Below are 17569 nucleotides of genomic sequence, written 5' to 3'. Positions count from 1 at the left end.
TATGCTCCTCTCTCCAATCCAATGCCCATTCTCCTTGCAGAGAAAACAGATGTGAAACAGGAACCCAGCAAGTCCACTTTTACCATTTCATACTTCATGACCCTATTTACGTCAGCCAAAACTAGTAAAAGTCCACACCCACAGGTCATTTTCACACAGATGCATGTGTTATGTCCCCACCACCACCCCCTCTTCCTCTCCTCCCTGCCCCTTAGACCCTTCAGCCAGCTGCCCTTGGTCAACAATTTCCCAGTGGCCTCATTCTCTTCTCTGATTGTCTTCTGAGAATACTGTTGCCTCTGCAGCCCACCTAAACTGTTTATTTCTCCTGCACACCTTAGGCCCCAGAGGTAGGTAGGCATCTTCCTTGCTTCCTATTGTTTTTTCTTTCCGTCATATAAAGCCACCCCTCCTTTGACATTGTTTCTTAGTTACATAGCTGAAATTTAAAAGTGTGAAGTGGGCTGGCCAGATTCAGATGTCCAGACATTGTTATCAGGAATTTCTCTCTTTCACACCTGCCTTCTCTCTCTTCTCTTTCATCCCATCTCTCCCTCAGTCTCCCATTTCCTTCCATCTCTGTTTTCTGCTTTTCCTTGTGTTGATCTTATTTTCAAGCTTGTGTTTTGCTCTGTGGTGGCAGAGATGGCCACCAGCAGCCTGTCCAACTTGTTAAAGAGAGAGGTCCTCTTTTCCCGTCAGTCGAAAAACTCTTAGATCTAATTCTCATTGAGCTGCCTTACATCAGATGCCCACTGAGGACGTGGGAGTGGGGATGGGAGTAGTCTCCAAAAAGCAAGTCCAAGTGCTGTACTGTTAGGAAACACTGGTTGGCAGGCAAACCAGAGCAACAGGTGAGGTTCTTACCTGTCCATACTTTATGATGTACTTTGTATGGGCATGGTGAGATTTACACCTGAAGTTAGTAAAAAAATCATAAACTTTTGTATCTTACAACAACTTTGGTTACCGTAAGAGAAATAATAAGAATTAACATGAAATGAAAGGATAACATAGTTATGAGCTCTTATGATCTAGAATAGAGACAGTATGACTTCAAATTATTTCATAGGCAGAAAATGGGAGAATATATGGTTGTTTCTAATCTCGTTTGTAAACTACTTCAAGTTTTACATGCATGGCTTTCAAATTTTTAAGTCTTTTTTGTTGTTGACAAAAAATATTAACAACATAAATACTTTATAGCTAGACAGATAAGTTTACAGCAGCAACTTATTCGTGTGATGGACCATATCTGTAAATTAGTTGACACTATTCCTGATGACAAGCTGAAAACTTTGGATTGTGGGAACGAACTGCTCCAGCAGCGGGACATAAGGTATCTTGATTTTTCTCCTTCTGGAATATATCTGATTGTGTTTCCACCACCACTGTAAGTCACAAATTTATAGGGCAAGATTTCTAGGCATTCTGGCCAGGAAATTGAATAGGATAATTATCACTTTGTCTTTTTTTTTTTAAATTGGAATGTAGTTGATTTACAATGTTGTGTTAGTTTCAGGTATACAAAAAAAGTGATTCAGCTATACATGTACATATATCTATTCTTTTTCAGATTCTTTTCCCATATTGGTTATTACAGAGTATTGAGTAGAGTTCCCTGTGCTATACACTGTGTCTTAAATTTATGACTTTTTCAAATGAGGGCTACATGCGCCGGGGTGGCTACCGCCAGCAGCAGTCTCAGACGTCCTACTGATTGCTTGACTTCAGTCCCCAGTGCCCTAAACCATTCAACGTTTAGGTTCAGCCACACCCCAGTCATTAAAGGTCTATATAGAGTTGCTGCAAAAAAAACAAAAAAAAAATAACTGTTCCTTTAGCATTTGTATTCAAATTTTTAAGGTTGGAAAAAAGAAGATATATTTTGCCACAATTTGGCATGAAAACTAAAGATAAACTTGTGTGCCCACCATAGCTGACTACTTATAATTAATTTGATGTTCTGTGCTCTCTCTCCAGAAGGAAGCTCCTAGCTGAAGCAGATTTTAATACGAGTGATGCCAGTGTTCTTGCCTCATTGTGGAGAAGCAGGCCTGATTCACTTGGTAGCTCTGTGGAGGATATGGCATCTGTTTCCCCACCTTGTGCATTTCCAAAGGGTGATTCCTGTCCTACAGGGAATTCTGTTAAGGAGTTCACTTTTCCAAAACTTCCCTCAGATTCCATTTCTACTGGGGAGTGTTTACTGACTCCTACCCCAGGAAAGACAGGATTCTCAGCCACCACCAAGAATCTCTTTGAAGGACCGTTATTCAATTCCCATTTACAGGAGTCCTTTGTAAATAGCAACTGGGCTGAAACACCAAGGGTAGGAAAAAGAAATGAAAGCTCTTATTTCCCAGGAAATGTTCTCACAAGCACTGCTGTGAAAGATCAGAATAAACACGCTACCTCTATGAATGACTTGGAAAGAGAAATCCAGGCTTCCTATGATATTGACAATTTTGACATAGATGACTTTGATGATGATGATGAGGACTGGGAAAATGTGATGAATAATTTAGCAGCCAGCAAGTCTTCCACAGCTGCCTATCAACCTATTAAGGAAGGTCGGCCAGTTAAATCAGTATCAGAAAGAATTTCTTCTTCAGCCAAGACAGACTGTCTTCTGGCATCTACTGCTCAGAATGAAAACTTCTCAGAGTCAATTCAGAATTACACTGGTAAGTTTAAAATAAATTGAATGCTTATATTTTATATGAAAACAAAACTCCAAAATAGGAATCGTATAAGAAAAACCGTAGCAAATCATCATGGCCTGAAAACGACATTGTTTCTATGCAAATTTCTGCTGATAATATGAATTACAAATCACAATTTCGAAAGCAAGTTGCTCTTTTGTCTCTGTAGCAGCTGTAGTTTTATAAAATGTGTAATTATAACCTATTGTAGTAAAGCTCTAAAGTCATTACAAATGTGCTTTGCCTTTAAATTAACATTTTTTAGTCCCTAAAACAATAAAGCTCATGAGGGCCAAGTTTTTAATGATTATAGGGGATGGATAAAAAGCAAAGCTGAATTTATGTTAAAAATGTAATTGTGTGGGGCCTCCCTGGTGGCGCAGTGGTTGAGAGTCCGCCTGCCGATGCAGGGGATACGGGTTCGTGCCCCGGTCTGGGAGGATCCCATATGCCGCGGAGCAGCTGGGCCCGTGAGCCATGGCCGCTGGGCCTGCGCGTCCGGAGCCTGTTCTCCGCAACGGGAGAGGCCACGACAGTGAGAGGCCCGCGTACCGCAAAAAAAAAAAAAAAAAAAGTAATTGTGTGTATTTTTAGAATTCTGGATTGATGAGAACTGATCAGTTTATAAAGTAGAGAAACATGTTTTATGTCTTCAAATATTAAAGTTTAGGGCAGCCTAAGAAAGATAAGTCAGAAATTTCTTAAATCAGTGAAGTTATTTATTTTGGTCTAGAATCATTTTAATTCATTCAGCAAATATTTATGGAGTGCCCACTGTGTGCCATGTTCTGTGCACAAGTCCTGGTAATAGATGAGTAATGAAGAGTTCCTGCCCTCTTGGAGCTCATAGTTTACTGAGAGAAGTTTTTGGAAGAGTGAAATTAGCCGTTGTAAAGGCTGCAGAGAAAACCCAAAATTAATTTAAAAACCTTACATCGATCCTATAAAGTTACCAAAAAGTGGGGGTTTTTTTAACTGAAACAAGTTTATACGTGTAAGTTTTCGTAAAGTACAGTCCTCCCTGTTTTTGCCATTGATGACTTAATGCCACGGAGGTTGTTCTTACAGTTCCTCTGTTGACCTTTAAAATAACCATTAATGGATTTATTTTTGTGTCATGTTTGGGCGTGTCATACTTGGTGTTCGCAATTATCTTTGCGGTGGTTGAGTGCCGGGGTTGATGTAACCGCCAGCGCTGGCGTGAGCACCTCTTGTTCTCTGTGCGGAGCCAGAGTTGCAACATCGAGGAGGCAGCATGGGGGCGGGCGCGGGAGACGCCATGGAAGAAGAACCAGAGGAAGTTGGGGTGATTCTGCGGTTTCAGACCCAATGATTGGGAAAACCGTGACACTGTTAGCAGAAACAGGGAAGTCAGGAGGCAGGCAGATTTGGAGCAAAGCTGAGGAGGGCTGTTTTAAGGCTTGTTGAGCATGAAGTGTTGGGAAGTCATTCAGGTAGAAATGTCTGGCAGGCAGTTGGAGGTGCATGCAGGACTAGAACTTAGGAGGGCATCCGTCAAGTCTTAAGAAAGAGATCTAGGCGTTGTGTGCACATCAGTGATGTTTAAGGTCATAGGACTAGGAAAATTCCAAAAAAAAACAGTCTAAAGAGCCCAGTCCCAAGTGTCTGAATGATTCCCAAATTTAAGGGGCAAGTAGAGGAAATGGAGCCAGGAAAGGGAATTTAAAGCGAGTAGAAAACCCATGATTATCTTGAAGGTCAAGAGAGAAGAAGGAGAGAATAAACAGTAGTGGTAGATGCTGCAGAAAAGTCAAGGAAAGACTTGAATTTGGCCCTTAGGAAGTCTCTGGTGGCTTTGACACTGGGCAGTGAGGAAACCCTGATAAACAGGTAAAGAAGGATGTGCTGCAGGGAAACGTACACCAATGATTATGCAGGGCAAAGGGTTAAAATGCTAAAACTGATTTGTTACAGTAATACCCTGATTTCTCTTAACATTGATTATTTTCTTAGACAAGTCGGAGCAGAGTTTAGCATCCAGAGATCTGAAACACGAGCGTTTCCGAAGTCTTAATTTTCCTCATACAAAAGAAATGATGAAGATTTTTCATAAAAAATTTGGCCTGCATAATTTTAGAACTAATCAGCTAGAGGCGATCAATGCTGCACTACTTGGTGAAGACTGTTTTATCTTAATGCCCACTGGTATGTATTTTTAGATATGAATTGGCAGGAATCCATTGGCAGATGTTAAATGAAAGCCCTTTAATAAAAATAAAAAGAACCTACACAGTATTTCTATCATTTAGGGACCTCTAAACCTCCCATGCCATAGTTAGGAAAGTGTATCACCTCAATCCTCTATTCTAGTTGTTGATATGATAGCATTTATTGCCCTTTAAGATTTTCAACTCAAAGCTCATTGTGTTGAATTGATCTAGGATTTTCCTTTGGGAATTTTTCTTTTTTCTAGTCGAAATTAGCCTGGAACATGAGCCAAAAAATTACTGTCAGAGACCACGACCATTTCTGGCAGTTTATTTGGTACAACCTAGTGTTGTATGGTGGTTAAAAATCATCAGCTTTGGAGCGATGCCCTAGGCTTAAAGCACAGCTCTGCCACTTATTAACAGTGTGGACTTGAGCAAGGCACTTCACTCCCTGAACCCCAGTCTCTTCGTGTGCTCAGTGGGGATAATACCAACGTGCCCACTTCACAGAATGTCTTGAGGATTAAGTGAAAAGCATTGAGTGTAGTTCTTTCTTGTCCTCAGTTTTGAAGAGATCCAGGACTTTTCATCATACTATTAAAGTTTATAACAGCTGTTCAATGATTTATAGTCATCCGAATAAGAATATTAAGCCATTAGGATAAGAGGCATGGGGACATTGTAAATCAACTGTACTTCAATTAAAAAAAAAAAAACAGCAGCAGCATGGGGAGTTTGGAGTTTCATTATTCACATGTAGTCTTCCCTCTGCCTTTTACTCACCTTTGTTGTGACCTTCAATCAGTTGTTGCCATCGTCTTTAAATAATGTTGCCTGGGTATCTGAATTTTTTCAAACTGATTTTAAATTTTAGACAGTGTTGGTTTGTTTAATCAGCAGCATTTCATACTTCATTAACTTGTTCAGTCTGTGTCTTCTGATTTGACTCCAATTTGGTACTCCAAAACTAAAGCTGGAGAGGACCCTGGCATTGATCTCGTCCAGAGGTTTGAGGTGTTGGTTCAATGGTAGAATTCTCGCCTCCCTCGTCCAGTGGTTTTCATGGCTTTCCACTATCCTCTAGGGTTTCAAGGGGGCATTTTTCAGGGTCTTTCTCAAGTAGACTTTTAAAGTAATTCTGTTGCATTTAAGTTTCCTGCCCTTATTCTTGCTTTTGCTATGATATGTACCTACATAAGATGTCCCAAGAGATCGTTTTTACACATTTAAATTGACCAAGTATTTTGGCTCATTCAAATATGGCATATTTTGGCACCATGGAGAATATCACTTAGTGTCCTATTAGTTAATTACTTTAAATATTATATGTAATTTATATTGTAACTTTTGCCTTCATGCTCTCAAAATAGAATCTGACAGATTTTTTTGTTGCTGTCATTTCTTTTAGGAGGTGGTAAAAGCTTGTGTTACCAGCTCCCTGCCTGTGTTTCTCCCGGGGTCACTATTGTCATTTCTCCCTTGAGATCACTTATAGTAGATCAAGTCCAAAAGCTGACTTCCTTGGATGTAAGTTAAAACACTACCAGTTATAATAAAAATGCTAATAAAAACATAATTTAAAAACAATTATATTTCAGTACTCTGGGTAACCTTTTTCATTAAATAGTTCATAGATTATAAGAATAAAGCACGGCAGTTATATTAAGTTGTACATTTAAGAACAGGTCTTTGATAATTCTGGTACAGATAACCTTCTGGAGTTCAGTCTGATTTTACTCTAGAAGAATGTATTTTGGTAAGAACTTTTAACCTGTATTTTACTGATGTAAATTTTTTTTTCTAATACGGAAAGATTTCTTTTTTTACTCCTGTCAGATCAGCTTAGTTCTCTCTCACTCCCTTAATATCTTAAAATGCATACACATGTGCATGCCCACACACATATGTCCTTTTTCCTCCTGGCTGAGGTTAAGAAAGTATATGAATACAGTCTATTAAATCCTATATACTGTGATCAAACAGAACTGTTTTCAGCTTTATGAACCACCACCCCTCAACAAGACCACTGGTTTGATTTTTCTTCCCAAGGATGTCTTAGTACAGTGCTGGTAGCTATTGTTCAGCCATTCATGATCTTATGGTCCTTTCAGTGTTGTTATGCATTAAAACCCAAAAGATGCATTTACCTTAAAAAAAAAATGTGGTCATACACTAGGACTGGAACCTTCTGGATGCTGAATTCATATTTATCTTACTTACAGATATGAAAAGCTAAGGAAGTAAAGAAATGGGAAAAAAGAAAAGAAAAGGAAGTAAACAATGGGAAGAATATTTGACTTATGGTTAACAAGGGTTTTTTAAAAATATGTACTGATTACTTTTTATTATGTTGAGATTCTCTTTCCTTTGACAGGTGTGATATGTGACTTGTAAAATATTTATGAAACCTACGGATAAATGTAATCTTGAGTCAGATTAATGGGTAAAATTTAAATTGTTTACTACTTTTATGCTTAGATTCCGGCTACATATCTGACAGGTGATAAGACTGACTCAGAAGCTACAAATATTTACCTCCAGTTATCAAAAAAAGACCCGATTATAAAACTTCTTTATGTTACTCCAGAGAAGGTTTGTATTTATATCATTATTTTAAAATACTATATTAAAGGTGTTTTAGAAAAACAACCCAGTTCTCCCTGCTGAGTAAGGAAAAACCCAGTCTTTCCCTTCTGTGTTTCTCTCCTTTACTACTCACATAGAATATTTCACTTCTAGTTACCAAATGTATGGAGGTTTCCCTTACATCAAGTGGTTCTCTGTCAACTATCCAGAGATAGTGTCAGGTCCCACAGGTTAAGGGCTCAGTCCCACAAGATTCTTACCACTCTGCTTCAGGGGCCAATCCACAGGGTACTCACAACTTCTGTCTGACTTGGCTACAAATCAGAGGTTCCCGTGACCTCCTCCTGCTTGAATTCAGTGACTTGCAAGAGCAGCTCACAGAACCCCTTGAGACACTTACTTATATTTACCAGTTTATTAAAGGCTATGGTAAAGGACACAGATAAACAGTCAGATGAAAAGATACACAGGGCAAGGTCTGGGAAGGTCCTGAGCACAGGAGCTTCTGTCCCTGTGGAGTTGGGGTGCATCAGCCTCCAGTACGTGGATGTGTTTGCCAACCTAGAACTTCTCTGAACCCCATACTTTTGGGATTTTATGGAGGCTTCCTCACGTAGGCATGAACAATTTTTTTTTTTTTTTTTTTTTTTTTTGCGGTATGCGGGCCTCTCACTGTTGTGGCCTCCCCCGTTGCGGAGCACAGGCTCCGGACGCGCAGGCTCAGCGGCCATGGCTCACGGGCCCAGCCGCTCCGCGGCATATGGGATCCTCCCAGACCGGGGCACGAACCCGTATCCCCTGCATCGGCAGGCGGACTCTCAACCACTTGCGCCACCAGGGAGGCCCATGAACAATTACTGACTCCACTTCTAGACTGACTCCCTTCTCTGGTGGATGGGGGTAGGACTGAAAATTCCAAATTTCTAATCATGGCTTGGTCTTTCTGGTGACCAGCCCCCACCCAGGAGCCCACTCACAGTTGCCTCAAGAGGACAAAAGGTGCTCCTAGTGCTCTTTTTTTTTTTTTTGGCTGCGTTGGGTCTTTGTTGCTGTGTGTGGGCTTTCTCTAGTTGCGGCGAGCAGGGGCTACTCTTTGTTGCCGTGTGCTGGCTTCTCTTGTTGCGGAGCATGGTCTCTAGAGCGCAGGCTCAGTAGTTGTGGCTCACGGGCTCAGTTGCTCCGTGGCACGTGGGATCTTCCCAGACCAGGGCTCGAACCCGTGTCCCTGCATCGGCAGGTGGATTCTTAACCACTGCGCCACCGGGGGAGTCTCGATCGTACTGCTTTATCACTTAAGAATTTACAAGAGTTCCAGGAACCCTGTGCCCAGGAACTGGGAGCAGAGACCAGTGTATCTTTTCTATTATATCATAAAAGCCCATTAGAATACGTATATTAAAATTTTTTTTAAATTAATTTATTTTTGGGTGTGTTGGGTCTTGTTTCTGTGCAGGGGCTTTCTCTAGTTGCGGCGAGCGGGGGCCACTCTTCATCGCGGTGCGCAGGCCTGTCACTGTCGCAGCCTCTCTTGTTGCGGAGCACAGGCTCCAGACGCGCAGGCTCAGTAGTTGTGGCTCACGGGCCTAGTTGCTCCGCGGCATGTGGGATCTTCCCAGACCAGGGCTCGAACCCATGTCCCCTGCATTGACAGGCAGATTCTCAACCACTGTGCCACCAGGGAAGCCCCTATTTTAAATTTTTTGACATAATTTCTGATGTACAGTTTAGTGCAAGAATTCCTGTATAATTTTCACCAGGAAACCCCAAATGGTAACATTTTACTGTAATTGCTCTATCATTCTTTCTCTCTCTCTTTTTCCCTCAAACATTTGAGAGTAAGTTGCAGACATATCTTTTTAACCCTAAATACATCTCCTAAAAACAAGGAATTCTCTTGCATAACCTCAGTTCAGTTATCAAAATTAGAAAATATTCATTGATGCGGTACTATTACTTTATCTGTAAACCGTATTCCAGTTTCACTAGTTGTCCCAATAATATCCTTTCTAGCAAAAGAAAATCCTAGATTATGCATTGCATTCTGTCTTTCATGATTTTGACAGTTTTGAAGAGTGAAGGCCAGTTGTTTTGAGGACTGTCCCTCAGTTTATGTTTCCTCCAGATTGGATTTGTATTTGTCGTTTTTGAGGGGAATATCACAGAAGTGGTGATATGTTCTCAGTGTATCCTATCAGGAGGCATTTGGTGTTGATTCGTTCTATAATATTACTGGTGATGTTAGTTAACTTTGATCATTTGGTTAAGGTGTTGTCTGCCAGACTTCCACTGAAAAATTACTCTTCTTTTTGTGATTATTAATTATAAAAATGTAATTTTTTTTGTAATTGTAGGTATCCTGTTGTAGAATACTCTTGAGACTATGTAAATATCCTATTACTCATCAGACTTTGACCCAAGAGTTTTATCATCCATTGATGATTCTCCATCAGTTATTATTGTAGTGGGTGCCAAATGATGATTTTTTTCTAATTTAGTTGGCATTCTGCTGTAAGGACAGGGTTTTCCCTTTACCCACATATTTATTTGTATCAATATGAAATCATGTATTCTTTTTTTTTTTTTTTTTTTCTTTTTCTTTTTGCGGTATGCGGGCCTCTCACTGTTGTGGCCTCTCCCGTTGCGGAGCACAGGCTCCGGATGCGCAGGCCCAGCGGCCATGGCTCACGGGCCCAGCCGCTCCGCGGCACATGGGATCCTCCCAGACCGGGGCACGAACCCGTATCCCCTGCATCGGCAGGCGGACTCTTAACCACTGCGCCACCAGGGAGGCCCTGAAATCATGTATTCTTAATTTATTCAGTAGGTTATAATCAGTTACTGTTATGTATTTTGATGTTCTAATTGTCCTAGGTTTGGCCAGTGGGAAAGCTCCATCAGACTGGCTTCTGTGACCTTTTGACATGTCTATCAAGACGTGGGTGCCAGAGATGGTCATTGCTACTGGCACGTCATTGCTTCCAGGCCCAGTTATGGACAGAGCTACAAAATATAAATATATGTACATATATATATGTATATATGTACATATATATGTATATATTTTCCCCAGACAACACACACACATAACACACGTCTGTAACCCTGCTACCAGTGTAAACATGTGGTGGCTCCCAAATACACTGAGGCAGAAAAATTCTTGTAGAACCACTGACCTAATACAAAACTGTTTGCTAAATGTGGGTAAACATTCTAAAATGTCTCATTTGCTATTTCCTGTTCTAATTCTATTCGTAGATAGAAATCAGAACCAATTTTATGTGGAGGTTTTAATATGACTTAAGTTGTAGTGGAACTTAAAGACAACCAAATCCTTAAGGTGATATGTTTAAATGTTTTTAAATGTCTGATTAATGCATTTCTGGTCTAGGTCTGTGCAAGTAACAGACTGATTTCTACTCTGGAGAATCTGTATGAGAGGAAGCTCTTGGCACGTTTTGTTATTGATGAAGCACATTGTGTCAGTCAGGTAAATACTGTTCTCTATGTCTTGAGATACCAATAAATTGTACTACCAACAATATATATATTTTCAGAGCCAAGAGAAAAAGTATTGAGTGAATTATTCTGCTATTTCACTGAAGAATAAGGTGGTTCTTAATATAGTGAGCAGTGTTTGCTTTATATAAGGAAGATCCAAATAGTCTGAAAAGCAGTATTTTTTTTTTTTCCAACTAGTGGGGACATGATTTTCGTCCAGATTACAAAAGAATGAATATGCTTCGCCAGAAGTTTCCCTCTGTTCCAGTGATGGCTCTTACTGCCACAGCTAATCCCAGGGTACAGAAGGACATCCTCACTCAGCTGAAGATTCTTAGACCTCAGGTGTAAGTTGTCGAAAGTTATTAATTTTAAAACCCTGGGGCAGTGGTTCCCAGATTGCTGCACATTAGAATCATCTGTGGAGTCTTAAAAATCCCAATGCCCAGGTTGTACCCAATGCCAATTATATCAGAATTTGGGGGGCTGGGAGCCAGTATGGTTTTTGTTTTTTGTTTTTGTTTTGGCTGCATTGGGTCTTCATTGCTGTGCGCAGGCTTTCTCTGGTTGCGACAAGCGGGGGTACTCTTCGTTGTGGTGCGTGGGCTTCTCATTGCAATGGCTTCTCTTGTTGCAGAGCACGGGCTCTAGGCGTGCCGGCTTCAGTAGTTGTGGAACGTGGGCTCAGTAGTTGTGGCTCGCAGGCTCTAGAGCTCAGGCTCAGTAGTTTCGGCACACAGACTTATTTGCTCCATGGCACGTGGGATCTTCCCAGACCAGGGCTCAAACCGGTGTCCCCTGCATTGGCAGGCGGATTCTTAACCACTACACCACCAGGGAAGTCCCAGCCAGTTTGTTTTTTAAATTCCCAAGTGACTCCAATGTGCAGCAAAATTTGGGAGCCAGGACCCTAGGGATTTTCTTCACTCACTGAAATTAAAACTCTATCCCAGTACCTGTTTTGGAAATAGGGATAAAGTGCATGCCATACCTGTTAAATCCTAGGGTAGTCCCAGTAATAAACTAGCTTTTCTTTATCCAGTTTTGGCTCCCATATATCCTAGAGTATACATGATGAAATGAACAGATGAACCTGCTTTGTCATTTTCCTCTGACGTCCCAGCTATATCCAGGATGTTGAAAACAGTCCAGAAACTATGTATACAGCTTTTTTAACTTTGTTTTCATCTGAACAGCAAAGTGCTTCTTACTGCCACCAAATCCATAATTATTCAATAGCAAAAACTACTATAAAAAATGTCCCCAATATAGGTTGCACTGAATTATTTTGTGCCTCTGTATGACTTTGTAGAGACAGGTACATTCTCTGACAGGTTAATTTACTCAGCGAATATTTACTTAACAGCTGTTGTCTACCAAGGTTAAAATATTTTTTCCTTCTAATTTATTAGTGGGTGCTTTGAGGAATGGAATGCTTTGAGGAATGGAATTAGTGGGTGTTTTAAGGTCTGAAGGAATAATGATTAATGTATTGGGGTGAATTTTTAAAGCTTTGTTCATTTGGAAACAAAGAGAATAAGCTGGCTCTGTAAATATTATAACCAGTAAGAACAATAACATCATGTCAGTGGGTAATGAGAAGAACTCTAAGTGCCATATGAGGGGACATGAGGGGGTTTGAGATTAAGATAGCTTCAGAGACCTTTGCAGATTAAACTGACATTCTTAAGCCCAAGGATTTTAGAGTCCTCATAATTTTGTGCGTGTAATCAAAAAAATTGGAATGCAAATTTTTTTTTTTTTGGCTGTGTCGGGTCTTCATTGCTGTGCGCCGGCTTTCTCTAGTTGTGGCGAGTGGGGGCCACTCTTTGTTGTGATGCGTGGGCTTCTCATTGTGGTGGCTTCTGTTGTTGCGGAGCACGGGCTCTAGGTGCACAGGCTTCAGTAGCTGTGGCACATGGGTTCAGTGGTTGTGGCTTGCAGGCTCTAGAGTGCAGGCTCAGTAGTTGTGGCACATGGGCTTAGTTGCTCTGTGGCATGTGGGATCTTCCTGGACCAGGGCTCGAACCTGTGTCCCCTGCATTGGCAGGCGGACTCTTAACCACTGCGCCACCAGGGAAGCCCCAGAATGCAAAATTTTAATTTAATCTTCCTTGCAGAGGAGTGTTTGTATAAAATTTGGGGGAAAAAGATATTTTCTTCCATAATTGATTTACATTACAATATTATATTTAAGGTGTCTTCAGGTTCTAGTGAAGAACCCACGTGCTAGAAATTTGCTTCTACACGTACTCCATTGATCTATAAAAGCTTATTTTTAAATAGGCAGTGTTTTTAGCTTTTTTCCATCAGTTTATGCCAGATGCAATCTACTGTTCTTTTTTTTTTTTTTTTTTTTTTTTGCGGTATGCGGGCCTCTCACTGTTGTGGCCTCCCCCGTTGCGGAGCACAGGCTCCGGACGCGCAGGCTCAGCGGCCATGGCTCACGGGCCCAGCCGCTCCGCGGCATATGGGATCCTCCCAGACCGGGGCACGAACCCGTATCCCCTGCATCGGCAGGCGGACTCTCAACCACTTGCGCCACCAGGGAGGCCCTACTGTTCTTTTAGATCAGTAATATTAATTGCCAAATGCCCATAGTTAAAAAAGAAGTGATATAAATTCAATTCACCTTTGGAATAACCTTTTGAAAGTGTAGAATTTGTCATTTTTGTTTGAGTAAACATTGCACATACAGGTTTAATATCTTTTCCTAGTGATGTGCGGGGGAGGCCTGCTTGGAAAAGTAATAGATTGTACATTTCCTGAGTCTAGCATGTGGTGTCCTGTGCATATTTGGCACTCAGTAAGAATGAATAAATGAAACATATGGAGGAGTTTTGGTAAATGTGGGTAAAATATGAAAATTTGGGCAGGTCTGTTGACTCCTTAATATATTTGTTACTTCTATATTTGGGAGAATTTAAATGCCTGAGTGGAAGTAAAAGATTTTAACAAACACTTTCTGTTACATTTTTTTTCCTGATCTTCTTTTCTGCCCATAGGCCTCTTGTTTGGATTAAATTTCCCAACTGCTGCTATGTCATGGCCCTGGAAGGCATGTGTCCCTAGGGTTGAAGCCATGGCCCCCATGCTTCTCTCCTACTGCCAGTCTGTGATAATATTCTTCATCTTTGGGAAATATGAGGATGGAAATAAATAAAATAGATTAACTTTATTCCTTTTCCTTAGGGCCTTAAAATACGAACTGAGAAAGAGAAAAGAGATAAGACATTTAGACAGTAAATACAACAATAATATTATAATACGACGATAATAACTAACATTTACATGTCTAGCCTATACATGTGCCATGCACTGTTCTTGGCATTTTATGTGTATTGACTCATTTATCCACACAAAAGTCTTATGAGGTCAGTATTCCTATTTCCCTCACTTTACAGATGAGGAAACTGAAACACAGAGAAATTAAACAGCTTGAACAAAGTCATACACCTAGCAAGTATTGGAGGACTTAAACCCAAACAGTCTGCTTTCAGAACCCTTTAAATACTGTACCAAATGCAGAATGAAGTAAGTGGTGATTAGAGATGTAAATTGACTGCTGGAACTTGGAAGGCAAGATTGACTGTAACCCAAAGTAACAACTAACTGTTACAAGGACGGGTCAGGTAGGGTTTTATAAAGGAAGTGGACTTTGTAGGAACAATGGTCTTTTTAAAGTTTTAAATGGCTGTACTGAGATATAAATTACATACCTTAAAATTCGCCTATTTAAAGTATGCAGTTCTATGGATTGATGCTTTGCTTTATTTTTCGTTTATTCACAGGGCTGTGCAACCCCACCACTACCTAATTTTAGAACATTTTCGTCTCACTGAAAAGAAACTCCATACCCATTAGCAGTCAATTCCCACTATTCCCTATCGCCCCAACCCGAGGCAATCACTAATTACTTTCTGTGTCCATAGATTTTTGCCTATTCTGGACATTTCATGTAAATAGAATCATATATTATGTGGCCTTTTGTGATTGGCCTCTTTCACTTAGCATAACATTTTCAAGGTCCATCCATGTTGTAACACATATTGGTATTTCATCTTTTTTTATTGTATGTATATTCTGTTTTATTTATCCATTCATCATGTAATGGATATTTGAGTTGCTTCCATTCTTTGGCTGTTATTAATAATGCTTCTGTGAGCATTTGTATACAAATTGTCATGTGGATGTATGTTTTTATTTCTCTTAGGCATATACCTAGGAGTAGAATTGTTGGGTCATATGGTAACTCTACATTTAATCTTTTAAAGAGCTTCCCGATTATTTTCCAAAGCAGCTGCACCATTTCACTTTCTGTAGTATATGAGGGTTGCAATTTCTCCACATCCACACCAACGCTTGTTACTGTATCTTTTTGATTATACTCATCCTAGTGGGTATGAAGTGGAAGGTGAATGGCATTTTAACAGGTGAAGAGTGAGAATTCAGGGCTGAAGTTTCTGGCATGAAATTACAGGTCAGGCCCAAGGAATGGTGGATAATCCATTGGATAAGAAGAGAAATATAAAGGGATGACCCTAGAAAGGTGGCTTGAGGCCAGATCTGGAGGGTCTTGCATATCATGATGGTAAAGTGTTTGGACTTTCTTATGTAGGCATTTTGACCTGGGAAGTGGCTTGATCTGAACTGTATGGTTGAATGATAACCCTGACAGTGGAACAGAAGGTGGAGTGGAGGAACAAGAGATGAGAGGTAGGGTGGCCCTTTAGGAACCCAGTTGTAGCCATCTAGGAGAGAGATTGGCAACACCAGAAGCGGAAGGAGGGGACAGAATCCAGAGAGAAAGCAGAGTTGAATCAATGAGACTTAAAAGAATTTTGGAAAATTGTGCCCCTTGTACATTTCTAAACCTGACATCTAAAATTTTTCAACATGACTTTTTTTGTTTTTTGTTGTTTTGGTTTGGTTTTTTGAGGGAGTTCCCCAACCAGGGATTGAACCCAGCCCCTCGGCAGTGAAAGCACAGAGTCCTAACCACTGGACCACCAGGGAATTCCTCAACATGAGTTTAAATAAAGAGAACAGTGGTCTGTTGTAAATAACATTTTTAAAGAAAATTGTTACTTAGCTCTTTTAAATGTATCCAGTAGACTATAAACATAATATAGCAATTCTGTACCTACTATCTCCCACTTATAGAAGACATAATAAAAATTTTAACTCTTTAACAGGTTTTTAAATTTCCCCTTTTCTTTTCAAACTCATATTTCTCTTTCAGTTTCCCTACAGAATTTTATCCTAATTTTATCCTATTTTTATGCATGAAGCCTGTTGCTTACTCTGTCATATTTACCTGCAAGAAAAATATGTATATAAATTATTTTTAAATTTCCTATACCAAAATTTTTGTCCTAATTGAATTATATATAATCATTAGTAGTACCTGACTGATCAGAATAGCTTAAATATTTTTGAAAATAATTCTTAAGTATAAATTTTGATGGGGAATGTGTAACTTAATGAGATAGGACTTTTTCCCAATTAGTACATATATCTATGGATGAATCAAGTCTGTTCATATTTCTTATTTTTATAGGTATATTTTATAGCATTGAGAAATGTTGCTCACATAAACATGTAGATAGGAATGGAAAACATTTTATTACAGTATTAACTCTCAATTATTTGAATTCCTTCTGATGTAAATGCCAAAATTATATGATGATTTGTCATCAAAAATTATTTTTAATGATCTGTCAGCTGACATCTCAATTGAGTCCTGCAAATTTTGTGAAAAGCGAAGAATTGAAAACCATCTGACTGACAAAATAAGTCAGATAATTAGTTACTCACTTTACTTTTTCTGGGAAACATACACTAATAAAAATGCTTTACCAAAACTTTTCTAATGACTATTAAGTATTTGTGTTACTCTTTCACTTAGATGAATCTTGTGTCCAGTATATTTGAAGGAGTTGGGGAAATCAAAATACTATTAGTTTCAGTACACCTTTCCTAGTATATTTTTGACATATATTTTTAATCAAGTGATATGCTTTTCTTTTTTTTTTAATAACTTTCTTTATACCAGTCCCTCAAATAGCTTATCTGTCTTCTCTGCTGTGTGGAGGGACTCCTAATATGCTTTCCTAGTCCTCAACTTTTTTTTTTTTTTAATATTTATTTCTTTTATTTTTGGCTGCGTCAGTTCTTAGTTTCTGTTACTTGGATCTTCGTTACGGCATGCTGGATCCTCCGCTGCAGTGAGCAGGCTCATAGTTGCACGGTGCGGGCTTCTCTCTAGTTGTGACACATGGGCTCAGTAGTTGTGGCACACAGGCTCCAGGGCGTGTGGGCTCTGTAGTTGTGGCACATGGGCTCTCTAGTTGTGACCCGCGTGCTCAGTAGTTGTAGCACGTGGGTTTAGTTGCCCGGCAGCATGTGGGATCTTAGTTCCCCAACCAGGGATCGAACCCGCGTCCCCTGCATTGGAAGGTGGATTCTTAACCACTAGACCACCAGGGAGGTCCCTGACATGCTTTTTTTTTTTTATTTATTTTATTTTTTATTTATTTTTGGCTGTGTTGGGTCTTCAGTGCTGTGTGCGGTTTTCTCTAGTTGCGGTGAGCGCGGGATACTCTTTGT

At 39.9% G+C, this 17569-nt stretch overlaps 1 protein-coding gene across 6 annotated transcripts in view; it reads left to right on the top strand.

The window, feature by feature from the left end:
• BLM (BLM RecQ like helicase) overlaps window positions 1-17569 on the top strand; it is a 102718-nt gene that overhangs the window by 35806 nt on the left and 49343 nt on the right. For all 6 annotated transcript variants that reach the window (XM_060097433.1, XM_060097431.1, XM_060097430.1 and 3 more), the window contains 7 exons: window positions 1207-1339; window positions 1984-2687; window positions 4680-4871; window positions 6285-6403; window positions 7355-7468; window positions 10851-10949; window positions 11159-11307. In XM_060097433.1, coding sequence (XP_059953416.1) covers window positions 1207-1339; window positions 1984-2687; window positions 4680-4871; window positions 6285-6403; window positions 7355-7468; window positions 10851-10949; window positions 11159-11307 — 1510 coding nt within the window. The remainder of the gene's footprint in view (window positions 1-1206; window positions 1340-1983; window positions 2688-4679; window positions 4872-6284; window positions 6404-7354; window positions 7469-10850; window positions 10950-11158; window positions 11308-17569) is intronic.

The sequence above is a fragment of the Mesoplodon densirostris genome, chromosome 4 (genome assembly GCF_025265405.1).
Source record: "Mesoplodon densirostris isolate mMesDen1 chromosome 4, mMesDen1 primary haplotype, whole genome shotgun sequence".
In the NCBI taxonomy this organism is placed as follows: Eukaryota; Metazoa; Chordata; class Mammalia; order Artiodactyla; family Ziphiidae; genus Mesoplodon; species Mesoplodon densirostris.
Note: the sequence above shows the minus strand (reverse complement) of the source record. Positions and strands in the feature narration are given on the sequence as shown.